Genomic DNA, 16,119 nt, shown 5'->3' with positions numbered 1-16,119 from the left:
GTTCTAATTGGATAAAGATGCTTTCAGAAATGAGTCTCTTGTCATGGTTTTGGACTGTGGTTATTATAGAAGTATTGTAAAAATTGAAAGAATGGCTTAAAGATAAAGAATCTTCAGAAAGTTTTGATGCAGAAGAGTAACGGGAGGAAATGAAATATTTATGTTGAGTGATGTGGTCTTTGAGAAGAGTTTTGGTTTCACCAATGTAAGAAGAATTACAGTTAGTGGAACAAGAGATGCGGTTTACAATATGGGATCGGTTTAGGAGTGGAATAGGATTTTTTAGTTGTGAGCAGAGTGTTGACAGTTTGTTATGAGATCTGAAGGTAAAGTAAAAAAAGGTTAGTAAAAATTAATAGTTATTTTCTGTCCCTACTTGTTGTAAATAGTTGTATATTGATACATTCTATAGTTGTAGAATTAATTAATATAAGGCCTTTGGGTATTTCCCTATTTTGTTGTATAACTAATCTTTTCTGATTATCAATATTTTGTTTTCAGGGCCATGGAATCATGGTGTTTGAAGATGGTACTCATTATGAAGGTGAGTTGAAACAGACAGGAGTATTTGGGGGAAAAGGTGTTCTGACATTTCCTAGTGGAGACTATATTGATGGGACTCTACATGGAACTTGGACCGAAGGGATCAAAGTCTCTGGGCTTCTTCATAAGGCCATTCCTTCTTCATCACCACAACAGTCTTTCACCCAGCCCAAGTTAGTGGCTAATCATTTCCTTAGTTTTAGCTCTTATGTTTCTGTTAAGCTAAATTACTATATAATATAAATAATTGTTATAAAAACAGGGCTTTATAAACCCACATATTCAAAATTTAATTTCTATCAATTATGTCTCTAGGTTTTGTAATGATTTTATTGATTATATTACTTCAAGGAATATCAAACCCTTCACCCGTCTTCTTTTAATCTTTATTTTATCAGATCTTTCACCTTGTTTTAGCGCATTTTCAACATGAATAATAGCAGATAATTCATTTTATATATCGTAAAATTATGAGGATAAGTTAAGAAAAATTGTTAACATGAGTTGTACTCGGTTCTTGAAACAATATTTAAAGCTACTGCAGCTGGACAGTAACAACCGTTTGAGTTTGCAATATAACTGGGTAACACAATAAGAAAATTATTAGAGAGCTTCGGAATGTTTGACCCGCTATTATTCAATGATCTGGTAAGTATCAAAATTAGAATGGGGGAGATCTTGGATAGATATAGGGAATTGGTCAAAGATAAAGACTTCCTGTTATTACGAGAATTGACCTATAACCCGTGGTACGGTAGGGTCTTCATTAAAACGACCGCTCCTCACAGCTGTCCCCTAGCTTATTTGAGAACAATTGCCCAACTAAAACTATCTGGTAAATATGCAATTACTTTAAGTGTCGGTCTGCACAAATATATTTTATACCCATAGAAGCTATGTACAGCTTGTGATGAAACGGCATTAGAGAATTGTTTCCATTTTTTAACAAACTGCCCCACATATCATGAGAACCGAATCCGCTACATGCCGAAACTAAGCTATATTAACCAAAACCAGTTGTATGAATTTTTGTCTGTACCCTCACAATTAGATCTTAAACTTCTTTTTATATATGTAACTCAAAGCCTGATACTTAGAGCAGGATACCTAACTTCACAATAAGATTTATGGTTTTTGTTTCTTTTATTTTATTAAGTAATGTTTTTTTTTTTCACACTGCCTAATATAGATAGTCCCAGTTTGGGTTTACTGTTTGTTATTAGCTTATATAAATGATTTTTAGTTCACCATTTGGGTATTCTGTCAAATTGTCTCCCCCATTGAACTCTCATTGCCACACTCTGAGCTGCTTCTACGCTGATACTATTGGTTTCTGGTGTCAGTAGCTGGCACCATTGGTACTTTCACTTAATTAAAATTTTTCCCCTCTCCCATCTTATATATAACCCCATAAATCATAAAACCTACCTGTGGACTAAACGTAAAGTTATGTAAGCGAAGAGTAGTAAGTAATATAAACAACAATAATAAGATGTGGTAAACATATAAAGAACTAATATAGTGGGTGAGGGAAAAAGAGAATAAGGAAAGATGTTAGAAAATAATACAAAGTAATGAATAAGAGAGACATACTGTCAAGAGGAAGGTCTAACGCCAAGTACACCTAGCACGGTGAGCCAGTTGTGAAGTACAAAAACGTTAGCAAGAAACACTTGTAACGTATGGACTGAAGTAAAAAAGTATTGTTGTTATAGAAGTATTGTAAAAATTGAAAGAATGGCTTAAAGATAAAGAATCTTCAGAAAGTTTTGATGCAGAAGAGTAACGGGAGGAAATGAAATATTTATGTTGAGTGATGTGGTCTTTGAGAAGAGTTTTGGTTTCACCAATGTAAGAAGAATTACAGTTAGTGGAACAAGAGATGCGGTTTACAACATGGGATCGGTTTAGGAGTGGAATAGGATTTTTTAGTTGTGAGCAGAGTGTTGACAGTTTGTTATGAGATCTGAAGGTAAGTTGAAGGTTGGGGATAGAGGAATGTAACAAGAATTAGATATACATTCAAGTAATTCTAACTTGAACTTTCAGCATAAGTTTCTTCAAGTTAATAAAGTGGAACTAATTTATATATATGTTGTAATATCCTCTTTTTTAATAAATAGTTGTATCTTATGTTGTATCTTATGTTGTATCTATGTGATGGCTTAAGTTATGTTTTTATTTTTTATGTATCAATTTTATTTTTTCAATATTGTTCATTTATTTTGTTGAACCAAAAAGCAAGCTAACCAATTTTCATCAGTGAAATATGAAGTAAAACTACATCATTCAAAATAAATTGGTGCGTGTCCTTTGGAAGTCCGTTGAACTGCTGTTATGTTGAGAATATAGATTAAAATTTTATCAACTTTTGTTATTTTGTATCATGATTGTATTTACAGTAAATTCAATAAAAAATAAAAGTCGATGATAATTATTAAGGGAAAATATGCATTGTGAATTATAGCAAGTGAATTAGAGCAGTTGTGCTACAATCGATTTTTGAATCAACGATTGAACATTGAGGTATGAGAATGAACAAAGCTTTGTTTGGTACACTTGGTGTTTAGGCGCTGAGGGAATGACTTTTCTTGGATGCAGGTGGTGCGGACCACCCTTTTTCTATGGTCAGCGGTAGCATCATTAGAAAGAAGACATCAAGAGTCTGCAATCATCCAAGAAGATTATATAATTGAAGGAAGAAAGACATTTTGTTTGGATCCCCGGTGGATGAGATGTGTGTTGAAAACTAGTATAAGACCAACCCTTTGTTTACTGTCAGAGGTACCATTGTTAAAAAGAAGATTATAAATTGATTAGTTTTGCTCAACATAGAATTTAAGTATATTTGTAAAAGTAGCTATTAATTTATTTAAATGTCATTATGTTCTGATTGTCTAGAAAACCCACCCTGAGATAAGAGTCAATAATATCATATCATTTAAAATAAAATTCTCATATCTATTTAATATTTAATATTTTTATTTATCCTTATCATCTTCAAAGCTATATTTTAGATCTGAGAATAAGTAAAAACTTTTTCATTTCCTTTTAATTTATTTTTTACCAATTTTAATATTACAATATATAAATAAAAAGAAGCTGTGTGTAAGAGGTAAATAACATGATGATTAGTATACAGTTTTTATAAACAACAATCTTTAGAATTATTTATTTCATTTAAATATTAAATTAAATTGTTAAAAGTTACGCTTTATCATTATGACAAAACACATATAACCGACTTCTAGTTGACGCATCATGGCATTTCTCCTGCTTTAGTCGAGTCCCATTGACTTGATGCACACATACTTCCAATTCCCTTCTGATTTTCTATTGAAACCTCTCAGAACTGTAGTCTATCGAATTGGAACTTAATTTTTTGAGATGCTATACCAATGCACTATATCAGTGATGTAAAAGAAAAAATATTGTGATGAAAAGTGGTGGATTTATTCATTTATCAGCCAATTATTAGATATTATTTTCAGCCAATTGGAAATTATTTTTTGACAAACCTCCTCTCACACTTTCTTCACATTCTTGTCATGATATTGTAAATGAGAGATGTCATATAGTTCATGTATTTATTCTACCTTATTTATAATAAGCATCATCATAAGTTCCATAATGATCACAATATTCCAATCACTAGTTAATGCTTAAAGTGGCAAACTACCTGTTTTTATCTTTACAATGTCTGATTTTTTGGTATGTTTTACATTTTATGGAAACAATATATTTTGGTTAGGTTATTGAATTCTAAAATTTGTTGTTACAGATCTTTTGGTGATTTGTGTGTCGGAGCTGATTTGAAATGGAAAGCTATCTTCCGACAGTGCTGGGGTCTTCTCGGTTCCAGTGGTGAGAGTAAAGGTATTGCAATTTTTTTATGAGCCAAAACTTTGTACTCGTACATTGTTTTACTTGAATTTATTTTATATAATATAAAGAATAATCTAAGTAATGATTCTGTTGTTGGCATTTATGTTTCTTTAAATATATAGCTATGGACACTCAAAGGGCTTGGGAAAATGTGGCAATAACACTTGGCAGTCGTCAATCCATCCGCCATTCAGAGCTGTTGCAAACTACACCACAATTTGGTAGGAATAGTCTAGACCTTCAATCCTATCACCAAATCATTGATTATTTGTCTCAGGTAAAATATGCTAATCAATTATTCCATCCCTATTTTAATTTTAAATTTCTCAATATTGAGTTACTTAAAAACACCTGAGTTGAACTTAAAATTCACAATTAACTTATAAATTTTTTTCCTCTTAAATTTTATTTTTATGATCTTAAACATATATAACTTTAGGCATTATATTTATTCTTTGAGGAAATTGAAAGAAAAATATTTGGTATATCTTAATATTGGAGAAAATAATCAGGGTACAGACATTTTTATTTTGTTTTTATTAGATATGCCATTGTTTCAACCCAATCGTCGACTACAGTTGTCGAAATCCTTCAACTGTTTTATCTTAAATTTTCCTTTATTTTCCTGTAGGCTTTTGAGAGTACTCATCACCCTCTAGGGAGGGCGCTGAGTGAATTAGTAGAAGCATATACTACAACATATTCTGGAGTTGTCCATCCACTTCTGCTACCCCAAGCAGTTGCTGAACTCCACTCTATTACTCTTCGACTTTACCAGCTTGTGCGTCTTTTATTTCCTGCTCTTCCTGGCCATACAACTCAACTTTATCTTGGTGATTGTTCGCAGTAAGTGCTATTTACTTATTTTAAATTTTAATTTAGTAAACATAATGAAATTTCTTTCTTTAGGACAGACTCTAGTATAATTTCCCTAGAATAATTTCATGACTAAGGGTAGGAATTAAGGAAGGGTTTCCAAACCTTAATAATTTTGAAGAACATATTTATTTAATATTAACAAATGTTTTAATTTATATTAAAATATTTTTATTATAAATATGATTATTTTAAACTACTTCTTTAACTGATTCTTTTAAACTACTTAAACTACTACTACTTTCATAAGCTATTTTAATCAGGTTTTTTAATGTAACTTATCAGTTGAATCATTTTAAAATTTAGAAAACATCTGATTTTGTGTACATAGGTGCTGATATTATATATATATTAGACTTCTGACTTTTTTTAAAATGAAACTTAAAATCATATTGTTCAAGTTAATATTAGGGTTAACAGTATAGGAAAAAGTTGTTTACATCAATAGAATATGTTTAATCATTTCCAGGGATGTTGCTAGCATGACAAATCTTCTTCATCCAATCATACTTCCAAAATTATATTCCTCACTGGTTCTACTTTACTCACTCCACAACAAAAATGAAGACGACACTTATTGGAAGAGGCTCCTCAAATGGAATCGTCAGCCTGACACCACATTAATGGCATTTTTAGGAATTGATAAGTAAGTTGTTCAGTAAATACAGAATATGAATCCAACTCTATATCATTCAAAAAGATGAGTTTTAGTTTCTGACATTGTTTTTATATTTGCAGGAAATTCTGGAAAGAAGATATTTTCAGTATCGCTGTTGAAACACTTCAGCTTTTAAAAACCAAATTTTCCCCAATGGAGAAGTTAATAGTAATACAAAACACCTTTCAAGAAATAACAAAAGTAAGTTTCTAACGAGTTGAGAAAAAGTTGTAATTTTTTTTATAAGATTTTCTAAATGAAACCTTTTTTTAAAAGTTTCCTCTGTGCTTCTAACTCCAAGGACCAGGGTTCAAATCCGGCTGTGGCAGATAATCATTTATTTTGTTACAGTAGCCCTGAGTCAACCCTGTAGGTTAAGGAGCCCTCCGGGGTCCATCCAATCTCTATTAAGTGGGTACTCTTAATTAGGGAAAAATCTGGCAGTTGAGTGTGATCATGAACAAATCACCTCCTTCCACAACCATTGTTTAAGAAATAGTGCTTCCTTACAAAGTACTAGACCCCTAGCCCTTCGAATTTCAGCAATATAGATTTTCATTTTCAGTGGGCTTAGTTCTGAATAACTTCACAGAAATGGTTAGTTTTTTTTATAAGCTCTTTTATGATGTAATTCATCAATCATAAGCAGAAAGTTTTCAAGAGAGGGTATTTGATCTAGGAAAAATTTGGTAATCCTGATATTCTCTAAAATATGTAGGGTTTATTTTTCATTTATCAAGAAAAAACAATGAATAAATTAATTTATTTTTCTTATTATTTTCACCTTTTGGGATCCCTCTGGTATCATATGTAAAACAAATAATTATAATTTTGTTTTTAAATTATATCTTTTTATATCAGAGTTATATGGTTTTATTTTAAGTTATTGATATGAATTAATATTGAATTAAATTGAATACTGAATTAAATAACTGACTTTTAACAAATTTTTAAGTTCTCATAATTTAATGAAATAATTGTGAAATAATAATTGATCTTGGGAACCAATGAATAATAAAATCTTTCAAGAAAATTAAAACAATCACTTTAAAAATCAATATTTATTGTTTTGGGATTTATAATCAATAGACTCACAACTCAAATTTATTGTTTCTTTATAAACTCACTATTTCTTCTATAAACTCATTGTAATATAATGTTCTTGTAACTTAATATTCTACAATGTTATTTTAATAAAATAAATATAATGTTTATTACTCTAATTGTTAGTGTAACATAGTTAGAACCAAATTATTTACAATGATTTATCAAAAACCTAATGTATTGAATATTAACTAGAGGTTCTTGTACTGGGGGTTTAGGGCTGGTGAGTAAACAGACCATTAACCTCAACAGACTGTCTATTTTTATTAAAATAATGTTAAGATGTTAATGAAATAATGATTACTCTTGATGAATATATAACTATATTAAGATGTTAATGAAATAATTTTTTTCATCAGGCTGCACAGACAGTGTTGGGTGAGACATTTGTTTGGACAATGGACGACCTCTTCCCGGTTTGTCACTATGTTGTTGTAAGGGCTCATATTCAAGGTCTTGGGTCTGAGGTACACTTTATTGAAGACTTTATGGAGCCATCTATCAAAAGCGGTGAACTGGGTATTATGTTTACCACTCTTAAGGTAATTAACAGTTTATATTTTTTAAACCTTATTCCATTAGTCGGAATAAAATATATCTGAAACTAAAGGAGTGACCAGTGATCCATGTTTGATGTGCTCACTGTTGTGCAGCACATATTTATAATCATTTTTTTTGGTCCACTTTATATTATTCTGACTGAAAACTATTAAAACAAAAATAAATAAAAATGCAGATTGCATATACTGCTTACTATTCACTTTATCAGTATAATACAGAAATTGTACATTAATCACGAAGAGTTCAACTTATTGCTGTACATTATTATTTCTAGAAGGAGATGTTACAGGTTACGGTCTAGAAAAACAATTGAAGTGTTGGAATAATAATGAAATTTCCAAATAAAAATGGATTTTTTTTTCTTTATTACTTTTGTATACCTTCACCAATGTTAAAAGCCCTGCTGAAAATTTGCAGTGCTGGTCAAAAAGGTTTAATAAGTAATTGAAACTATTTCTTAATTGTTTTTCTTCATCACACCTGGACCATCTCCTAATTTACTTACTGTCAATGATCATATATTTTATTGTTATTGTATTTTAAATTGTAAATTGCATATTGTGGTGTATATACCATAACTTGTCTATCCTTCATTGTCATCTTTTCATTTCTTTTATCAATTATTTATTAATATAATATTATTATTTTTATTGAATATTCCAATTTTCAATTTTTTTTCAGGCATGTTTCTTCCAGATTTTGCAAGAAAAAGTCAGCATTATAAGTTAATATCAACTTAACTGTTTGTTACTGAAAGATGTTGTTCATCAAAGATAAACATGGAGGCAAATTGTTTCATTCAAAAGAATAGTAATATCTTATACCTAAACTGAAATATTTTTTCATGGTACTAAACATGTATAAGGTTTAAAAGGCCTACAGTTGTTATAGGAGAACAATGTTTGTTTATATTTAAAAAACTTTTATACATCATATATTTATATATCTGTGTAATAGATAGGATGAGATTCTAAATACATTTGCAATGATAAAATTAGGCAATAATGATTAAGTATATAACTTTTATATTTATAAACTTGGAGAGATTGTTGCCTACTGCTCATATTTAGGAAAGGTAAAGTATAAAATGTTACCTATGTTATTTTTATCTTATTTGTGTATTTGGTAGTGAAGAAATACGTTTTCTTACTACAGCAGTTCCCCATTTACAAGTAGCTACATTGTTTTGGAGAGTAGGCAAGTATTTTATTTATAGTCATTTTGGTTTTAAATATAGCTGCTTATTTATATTATTGTGAATAAAAGTCATACAAATTATATCATATAAATTACTGATGATCAGGAACTAAATTAATCTATACTCTACCATTCCGCTGATTCAAGGGTGTCTGCCAAATGATTATAAGAAGCTTGAAATTTATTATCACAATCTAAAGATTATTTTTGATGGACGTACTGAGTATTGCTAAAGTAGTAATGTAATTGTTGATTTTTTTTTAATGTAAAAATGAACTATAAATTTAAATTTCAAATTTAATGATCAAGTTTTAGGAGTTTGCTGTGAAGGAATAATTGTATGCATATATTACGCAAGTAGTATTTTATCTATATTGGTGTATATAATGGGCTATCATTTTATACAATTGGATATTTTTAAAATATTAGTACAAGAGTTTAAACATCTTTATGTTTTATATTCAATACAAGAAAATAACCATTAATGTAGGGAATTGCTGTATTGTTTTTGTTTGTGATATAATATAGTCATTGTATTAATTGTATTGATTGTAATACAATCAACTGAAGTATATATGTGAGCGTAAATATAGATAGATTCATTTTATTAAGACTTGTAGCTATAACTGTATTTATTATTATTGTCTTGTTTTTATTAAGAAATGTATATTAATGATCTTAAAAGCTCATTATTATTGATATAATAATCTTTTTGTATGTTCCTTTAAGGGAAGTTGATTTTTTATAGATTTTATTCATTGTTTATCGTTGGTTTTCTAATGATTATATCTTTAAATTAATATTTATTTCAAAAATAAATACTTATATATGAATTTAATTTTCTATAAATATGCCAAGATCAGTCTTGGGTATTAATAAATAAAAATTATTTATTTTATTTTGAATGATGTTCTGTGTTTATTTATTAATTATAATATTTTTATTATTGAATAATGTTGCAATATCAATAACTTTGAATCATTTGTACATATTGTGACTTAATCATAGTATGTTATTATGAATTTTAAATTTTGATCACGGGTGAATTCATTCATCTGTTATAATATTTCATTTAATTATTATTTTCAGAAACTTAGTGTGTTAAGTTACACAAACCATTATCTAACTGCTTTATTGAATAAACTTCATGAAATATTATAAAACTTAAACATTTTATGATAAAAGGGAATAATTTTTTTTGGTTTAATGTATAGTGGAGCATTGATTATCTAAAAACACTTCTTGTGAAGTGGCTATCAGAAATTTTCATTGTCATTTAGTTTCTATATTTATCTGGCTATATCATGAGATTTCAGTTGTTCCGCATAAAAATAATAAAACATGAATGAGTGTTATTTTATTAATTATTCCTAATACGATTTTGGCTTCTATATTGTTGAATGAACTAATTTGTTAATAACTTCATAAGATTTTTATAATGAAATTAAGAAGAAAAAAAATCTTTGTAGGCATTTGGTATAGCATCATTAGTTTAAGAAAATTACTTTTTAAAAATAAGCCTTTGATTTTTTTTTTAATTTTTAATTTACTGGTTATTAAACATTTATTGTATTGGCTTATATTTTAATAATAATATCCATGAATTAGACATTTTAAATGATATATAACGTTATTTTTTTCTCAAATTAATTATACTTATGTTTCTTTGAAAAATTATTTTTCTTAATTCTTACTTAATTTAATTGTTTATTTTTAATCAGTGCTCTACTATAGTAATTTATTTTGATATAAGATTTTTTGTTTATTTTTATATACCATGATTTTTTTTTCATGTTAAATTATATAAATCATTGTTATAGGCCTAATATTTAGTGTTATAATGAAAATGTTTTAATGCTATAGGCATGTTCAAATCCTGAATTTGTTCTGAAATTTTATGTTTTCACCACTTCAGGTTATTTGCTTATTTAAAAATTAAAATTGATTGTTATCTGAAATTAACTTTTTGAGGAATTATTTATTATTAACTATTATTAATTCCTTCTGTATTTTTTGATAATATTTTACATCGAGTAGAATATCTGAAGCATATCTGAACCATATTCACTTTATCAAATTTTAAAAATCTTGATTATTTCATACATTGAGCTATTAAAAACCCCATAATTATGTACCTGAACCTGAATTACTTTTCAGAGATCTCTTTGTAGAATGATCTGTGGGGTCAAATAGATTTGGAAATAAAATAAGTTTTATTACATAATATTTATGTGAGTAAGTCTAATAAAAAATTTTTAATTTTTTTAATGATAATTCATTTAAATAATGGATACATATTTTTATAAATTACATTATAATCTTAAAGCAAAGTCTTTTACTTAATAACTTTAAAATTATTTCTTGGTAGTTCTTTCTGTTGTTGTTTTATTTAATGCTGTAATTTCTCTTACCTCAAACCCTTGAGCATTTGGGCCCCCACTCAGCCTCTTTTACGATAGCTGGTGTTGTTTGATTAAAGTAACAACTATCCAGAAAAGCTGGATGAAAGAGTAGTGTTGAGCCATTCTTCTGTCAATTTTTTTTTTTTATTAGTTTGTGACATCTTTGGCCATATTCTATTTAAATAACTTTTTTAAGAAACCTGCAAACTGTTTTATTATTGATGTTATTAAGTGGTGTCGACTGTATTTCCTAAATATTTCAGAACAACTTTTAGTGATTAGCATGCCCCTTTAGTATGTAATTCTATTTTATGTGCTATCATATTTTCTTGCTGGCAATGTTGGCACCTTACTTTTAAGGCCTTTATTTGTGGAAAACTGATCTCTTATAACATTATTACTACTACGACTTTGTTTCTACAGTGCCAGCTTTTAGAGTTATATCGAAATATTGTCAGCTTTTTGGTTTAATTATTTTTTTTTATTTGCTCAATAGGTTATAAATATTTGTTATTCCCATTAATTGTCATTATAGTATTATATAATAATGCTTTATCTTAGTATGATAATTGGATTTTTGAATATGATTATGTCTGAACTAATTTCTTATAGTCTGTGATGAAATTGTTCCTGTAGTAATTGAAACAAAATGGTAGCATAATATGTATTGGCATTAAGTAATTTCTAACTACTTATTTATTTATATTACTTATAATTATATCAATAACAATCAGATATCATTTCAAATGATTTATTATTTATAATTAACTTTCATGATGTGTTGAGCTAACACTAGATCAGTCCTTTATTCATTTGTTTTGTCTAGGCCAGAAAGGGAATGTTTTCCAACAGGTTGCCAAACTTTTCTAGCCAGCCTGCTAAGATTCAGAATTGTTTCATCAATCTGTTAAGAAATAGATTTCAGTCTGCCCTGGCTGGAATTGAACTAGCATTATATCTGATAGGGTACTGCTCCCACTCACTTGGCCATCACAACCTCCACTAATTTTTGAAAACGGTCGTTAAAGATTTTTAATTTTTCAGGTGATGCTTCTTATTTTTCTAAATCCTAATGTTTTTGAATGATGATATAGTGTAAAGTATTCATAAAGGACTATAGTATATCTGAATGTTTTTAATTGTAAGTAATATTTTAAACATGGACTTAACTTGGTTGAATTGTTTAAGTTCTTTATTTATGTTATAATGTCTCACAATGTGTATAATAGGTGAAATTTGGTATTAATAATTATTGCAGTAATTAGAAAGCTTATTTGCTAAGCTAGAAGTTTAATACCTTTACCAGTAAAGTGTGTCTTATATGTATCTTCCCATAATTCTTTGGTGGTCCACTCATTAGCTTTAAGCATCTCTTTGGAGGCCGACTCATTAGTTTGGAACATCTTTTCATTGATCCACTCATTAGCTTGAACCATCTTTTTATTGGTATACTCATTAGCTTGGAACATCCCTTTGGTCATCTAATTATTAGCTTGAAGCATCTTTTCAGTGGTTTAATCATTTGCTTGAACCATCTCTTAGGTGGTCTAGTCATTTACTTGGACTACCTCTCTGGTGGTCGACTCATTAGCTTGGAGCATCTTTTTAGTGGTAAACACATTAGCTTGGAGCATCCCTTTGGTCATCTAATTATTAGCTTGGAGCATCCCTTTGATGGTCTACTCATTGCTTGGACCAGGTTCTGTGCAGCCTTATCATTTTCTTAGACCATCTCTTCGGTTATCTCATTTAATTTCAGATTTCATTCATTCATTCAAAGTTCATTCAGTCATCATCCTCAGACCATCTCTTTCATGGTCTACTCATTAGCTTGGTTCAGCTCTTCTATCGCCTCTTCGTTAACTAAACAACATTTACCTTTGTACTCATTTTTGTTCATTATTTAGTCCAATAGTTTTACATGTTCATTTTAATCTTTTTGATGTTGTAATTCAACAAACGTTATTGTGTACATGTTACAAGGTTTCTTGTTGTGTAGTCCTCAAAATTATTTAGTTGACTCATTTTTCTTTTTGCCAAATATTTTATAGAATTTATTTTTTAGCTTTTTAATCTATTAGGCATATTTTTGGCATGTTACATATCTATGAAAATTTTTATGAAGTTTAATTAGTGAAATCAACGTTTTAGGTCTGGACAGTTTTTACAATGTGAGTAATTATGTCTCCGAAAAGTAACAATAATGCGTTAAAAAATAAACTATCAAATTATTATGTATATTTATTTATTAGAACGCTATTATAGGGTAACAGTTTTTATAAGTTTTGGCTTTTTCTACTAACTTCTGCTCACTATTATGGTGAGCAGATTGCAGGTGCCATCCTGTTGTTGAGGTCCTGAATGTCATTTTCTCCTACCACACCATCAGTCTCTCTGAGTATCAGTTTCATATTCTGATTCCATGAAGCCGTCCTGCGTTGGACTCATTAAATAAATAATATATTTCCAGGATATTTTGTCATTTCTATATTCCATTGCTATGGAGTCCTTTTGCAAGGAATTATTTTAAAAACCAGTGGAGCCTATTCACTTGGTTTATTAGTAAACCAAAAGTCTTATTGAGAAGAACTGACTTTGTTTTCATTGCCAGGGAGGTGGAAGATCAACTCTGTGCAAAACAGAGCAACATTTTTTTCCTTAATTTTCATTATGTGTCTTATGATTAAAACATCTCTAAATAAAAGTAGTTAAACTGAATATAAATCAAGTTTTAATCACAATTTCTGAATTTACAACTGTAAACTGAATAACGTTTTAAGAGCTGGCAGTGTATAATATGTTTTAATATTATAGTATTAATTCAACCAAATAATTTTTTATTGTTGTATATTTATTGTTCTCTTGGCAGTTGTACATAATCATTTACATAACTGTTTTTAAATCATGACAATACTTCTGTTTTGTTTATGGCATTTTTTAGAATTTAGATTTTAAAAGTAGAAAATTTTGTAGTAAGTTATTAAAACGTAAAAAATTGTTTTACAACAATTAAATCATGAGTGAAGCCAGTGGTCTCATGACTAATTATCATACATAGTGTGTATTTTAATTAACAATTTTCAAAATTCATGATCTCTGTGATATTTTATGTAAAAAGCCTTATGTGATTTTAAAATGATTTTTTTATTATTGTTAAGTTCACTGATTTTTCTACTATAGAAAGGTATTTCTAAGCTTTACAGTCAGCTACTTTCAAAATCAGTCATTTCTGAACTTTAGTGGATTCTGTGATGTAAATTGATACTAATTGTATCTTAATGTTTTTTTTTTGTTTTAGCTTAAGACTGATATTGAGTGCGGATCTAGTATGTACCATTTAAAAAAAAAATTAATGTATTGTCATGAAGATATTTTCACTGCCTCAAAAAATTTAAGGTATATAATGTTTTGGCATGATTTTAACCAAAGCATATTGTTCAAAACTAGAAAAATATAGGTTTTTGGTGTGTGTGGGTCTTTCTTAATCAGTATTGTACTTTAAATTTTAGTTAGAGAAGTATTATTTGTTAATAAACATGAAGTTTTTCATATACTTATTAATTAATTTTAATAAAATTATTTATTTCAGGAAAATTTTATAGTTAAAGTATGATTAGCTCACGGAGTATTCAATGGTTAAGTAGAGAAGTAAAACCTTTCTTTTTAGTTGTGATATTTCATTCTATTAAATTTAATGTTTTATTATTTGAAATTTTTAATTTAATTGAAGACCAAGGGGAGAAGGTAACTCAATTTTTTTTTCAAATGAGTTATAACGAATTCTGATAGATTTTAATATGATCAAGAGAATGCTAAAGTCAAAACGAGCTTGAACGGCTCAAAATCAAAATGGCTTTTGAAGCTTATGTGTAACGTAGAAAAACAAATTATCTGAAAACCCAGGTAATTTGGTTCATAAATTATCATTTTGGTTCTTAATTCTCATTTTTTTCAACAATTTCTATTTATGATACCCAATCACAGATCCACAAAACACAAATATATCTTGTTTTTTTTCTCCCTAACAGGCTGGACCTTTGAAACTCCTCCCTATATTATCGTATTATTTTACATCATTTATTTTAATTTGAAAATGCAGCAGATTCTACATCAAACAAAGAATTTATTGCAATATTTAAATTTTAAATCTCTTGTTTAAGTTCTCAAGTCTCTTATAAAGAGTACAGAAGGATTCCCAGGTAAACTTGGTTCTAAATAGTTAGAGAAAAGGGGGATACTTCATTTTTTCCTATGGTCTTCAATTATTATCTGGAGTATTTAAATTGATTTTATTTATTTCAAAATAAATTTGTTAGAATTACTTATTGTTATTTTACCAAGGGGTTAATATTGTGTAATAGTTCTTTTTTGAATGTTGAAGTTTGTACTAAATGTACCTAAAAACAGTTTAGATTGTGACAGGGTGTCATGTATCAAGACATATCATTCTTTTATTGTATAAATAACATTAAACAAAAGCTAGGAAATATTATAATTGAATTACTCGTCATCGATCCATTTAGGAAATAATGTTACTCAAGTTTTTTTATTTAATAATTTAAGTAATTTTGTATTTGTATGAAGAAAAATTTTATATAAAAAAATTTCATATGAAGTAATAATTTAAAGTTCTGAGAAATTATTTGTCTGCTGGTGCAGAGCTTAAATATAAACTGATTATCTATTCCATTAATTTACTGTATGATTAATTTGAAAAATATTGTTTGAGAAACAGTTTTATTTATTTAATTCCCTTATGTTTAGAAAAAGTTTTAAATAAAAACAACTGCAACATTTTTTTTTTCTTAATATATAGTTAAATGAATATGTTGCTGTTGAATGTTCAAGTTAATTAATGTCATATTTTGCTTCTAATCAATTAAAAACATTGAT

At 28.3% G+C, this 16,119-nt stretch overlaps 1 protein-coding gene across 1 annotated transcript in view; it reads left to right on the top strand.

Moving 5' to 3' along the window:
• The window catches only part of Als2 (Amyotrophic lateral sclerosis 2), a 34,944-nt gene extending 20,013 nt beyond the window's left edge, over positions 1-14,931 (top strand). The window contains exons 14-20 of the mRNA XM_067045198.1: positions 4,325-4,419; positions 4,551-4,705; positions 5,060-5,274; positions 5,774-5,950; positions 6,043-6,163; positions 7,426-7,608; positions 8,309-14,931. Of these exons, the coding sequence (XP_066901299.1) occupies positions 4,325-4,419; positions 4,551-4,705; positions 5,060-5,274; positions 5,774-5,950; positions 6,043-6,163; positions 7,426-7,608; positions 8,309-8,356 (994 nt within the window). The 3' untranslated portion in view covers positions 8,357-14,931. The remainder of the gene's footprint in view (positions 1-4,324; positions 4,420-4,550; positions 4,706-5,059; positions 5,275-5,773; positions 5,951-6,042; positions 6,164-7,425; positions 7,609-8,308) is intronic.
• Positions 14,932-16,119: the final 1,188 nt, after the last annotated feature.

Source organism: Halyomorpha halys, unplaced genomic scaffold (assembly GCF_000696795.3).
Source record: "Halyomorpha halys isolate HHAL.00 unplaced genomic scaffold, Hhal_1.1 Scaffold5.1, whole genome shotgun sequence".
Lineage (NCBI taxonomy): Eukaryota > Metazoa > Arthropoda > Insecta > Hemiptera > Pentatomidae > Halyomorpha > Halyomorpha halys.
The sequence above is the reverse complement of the archived record's forward strand: the minus strand, read 5'-3'. Positions and strand labels throughout refer to the sequence as shown.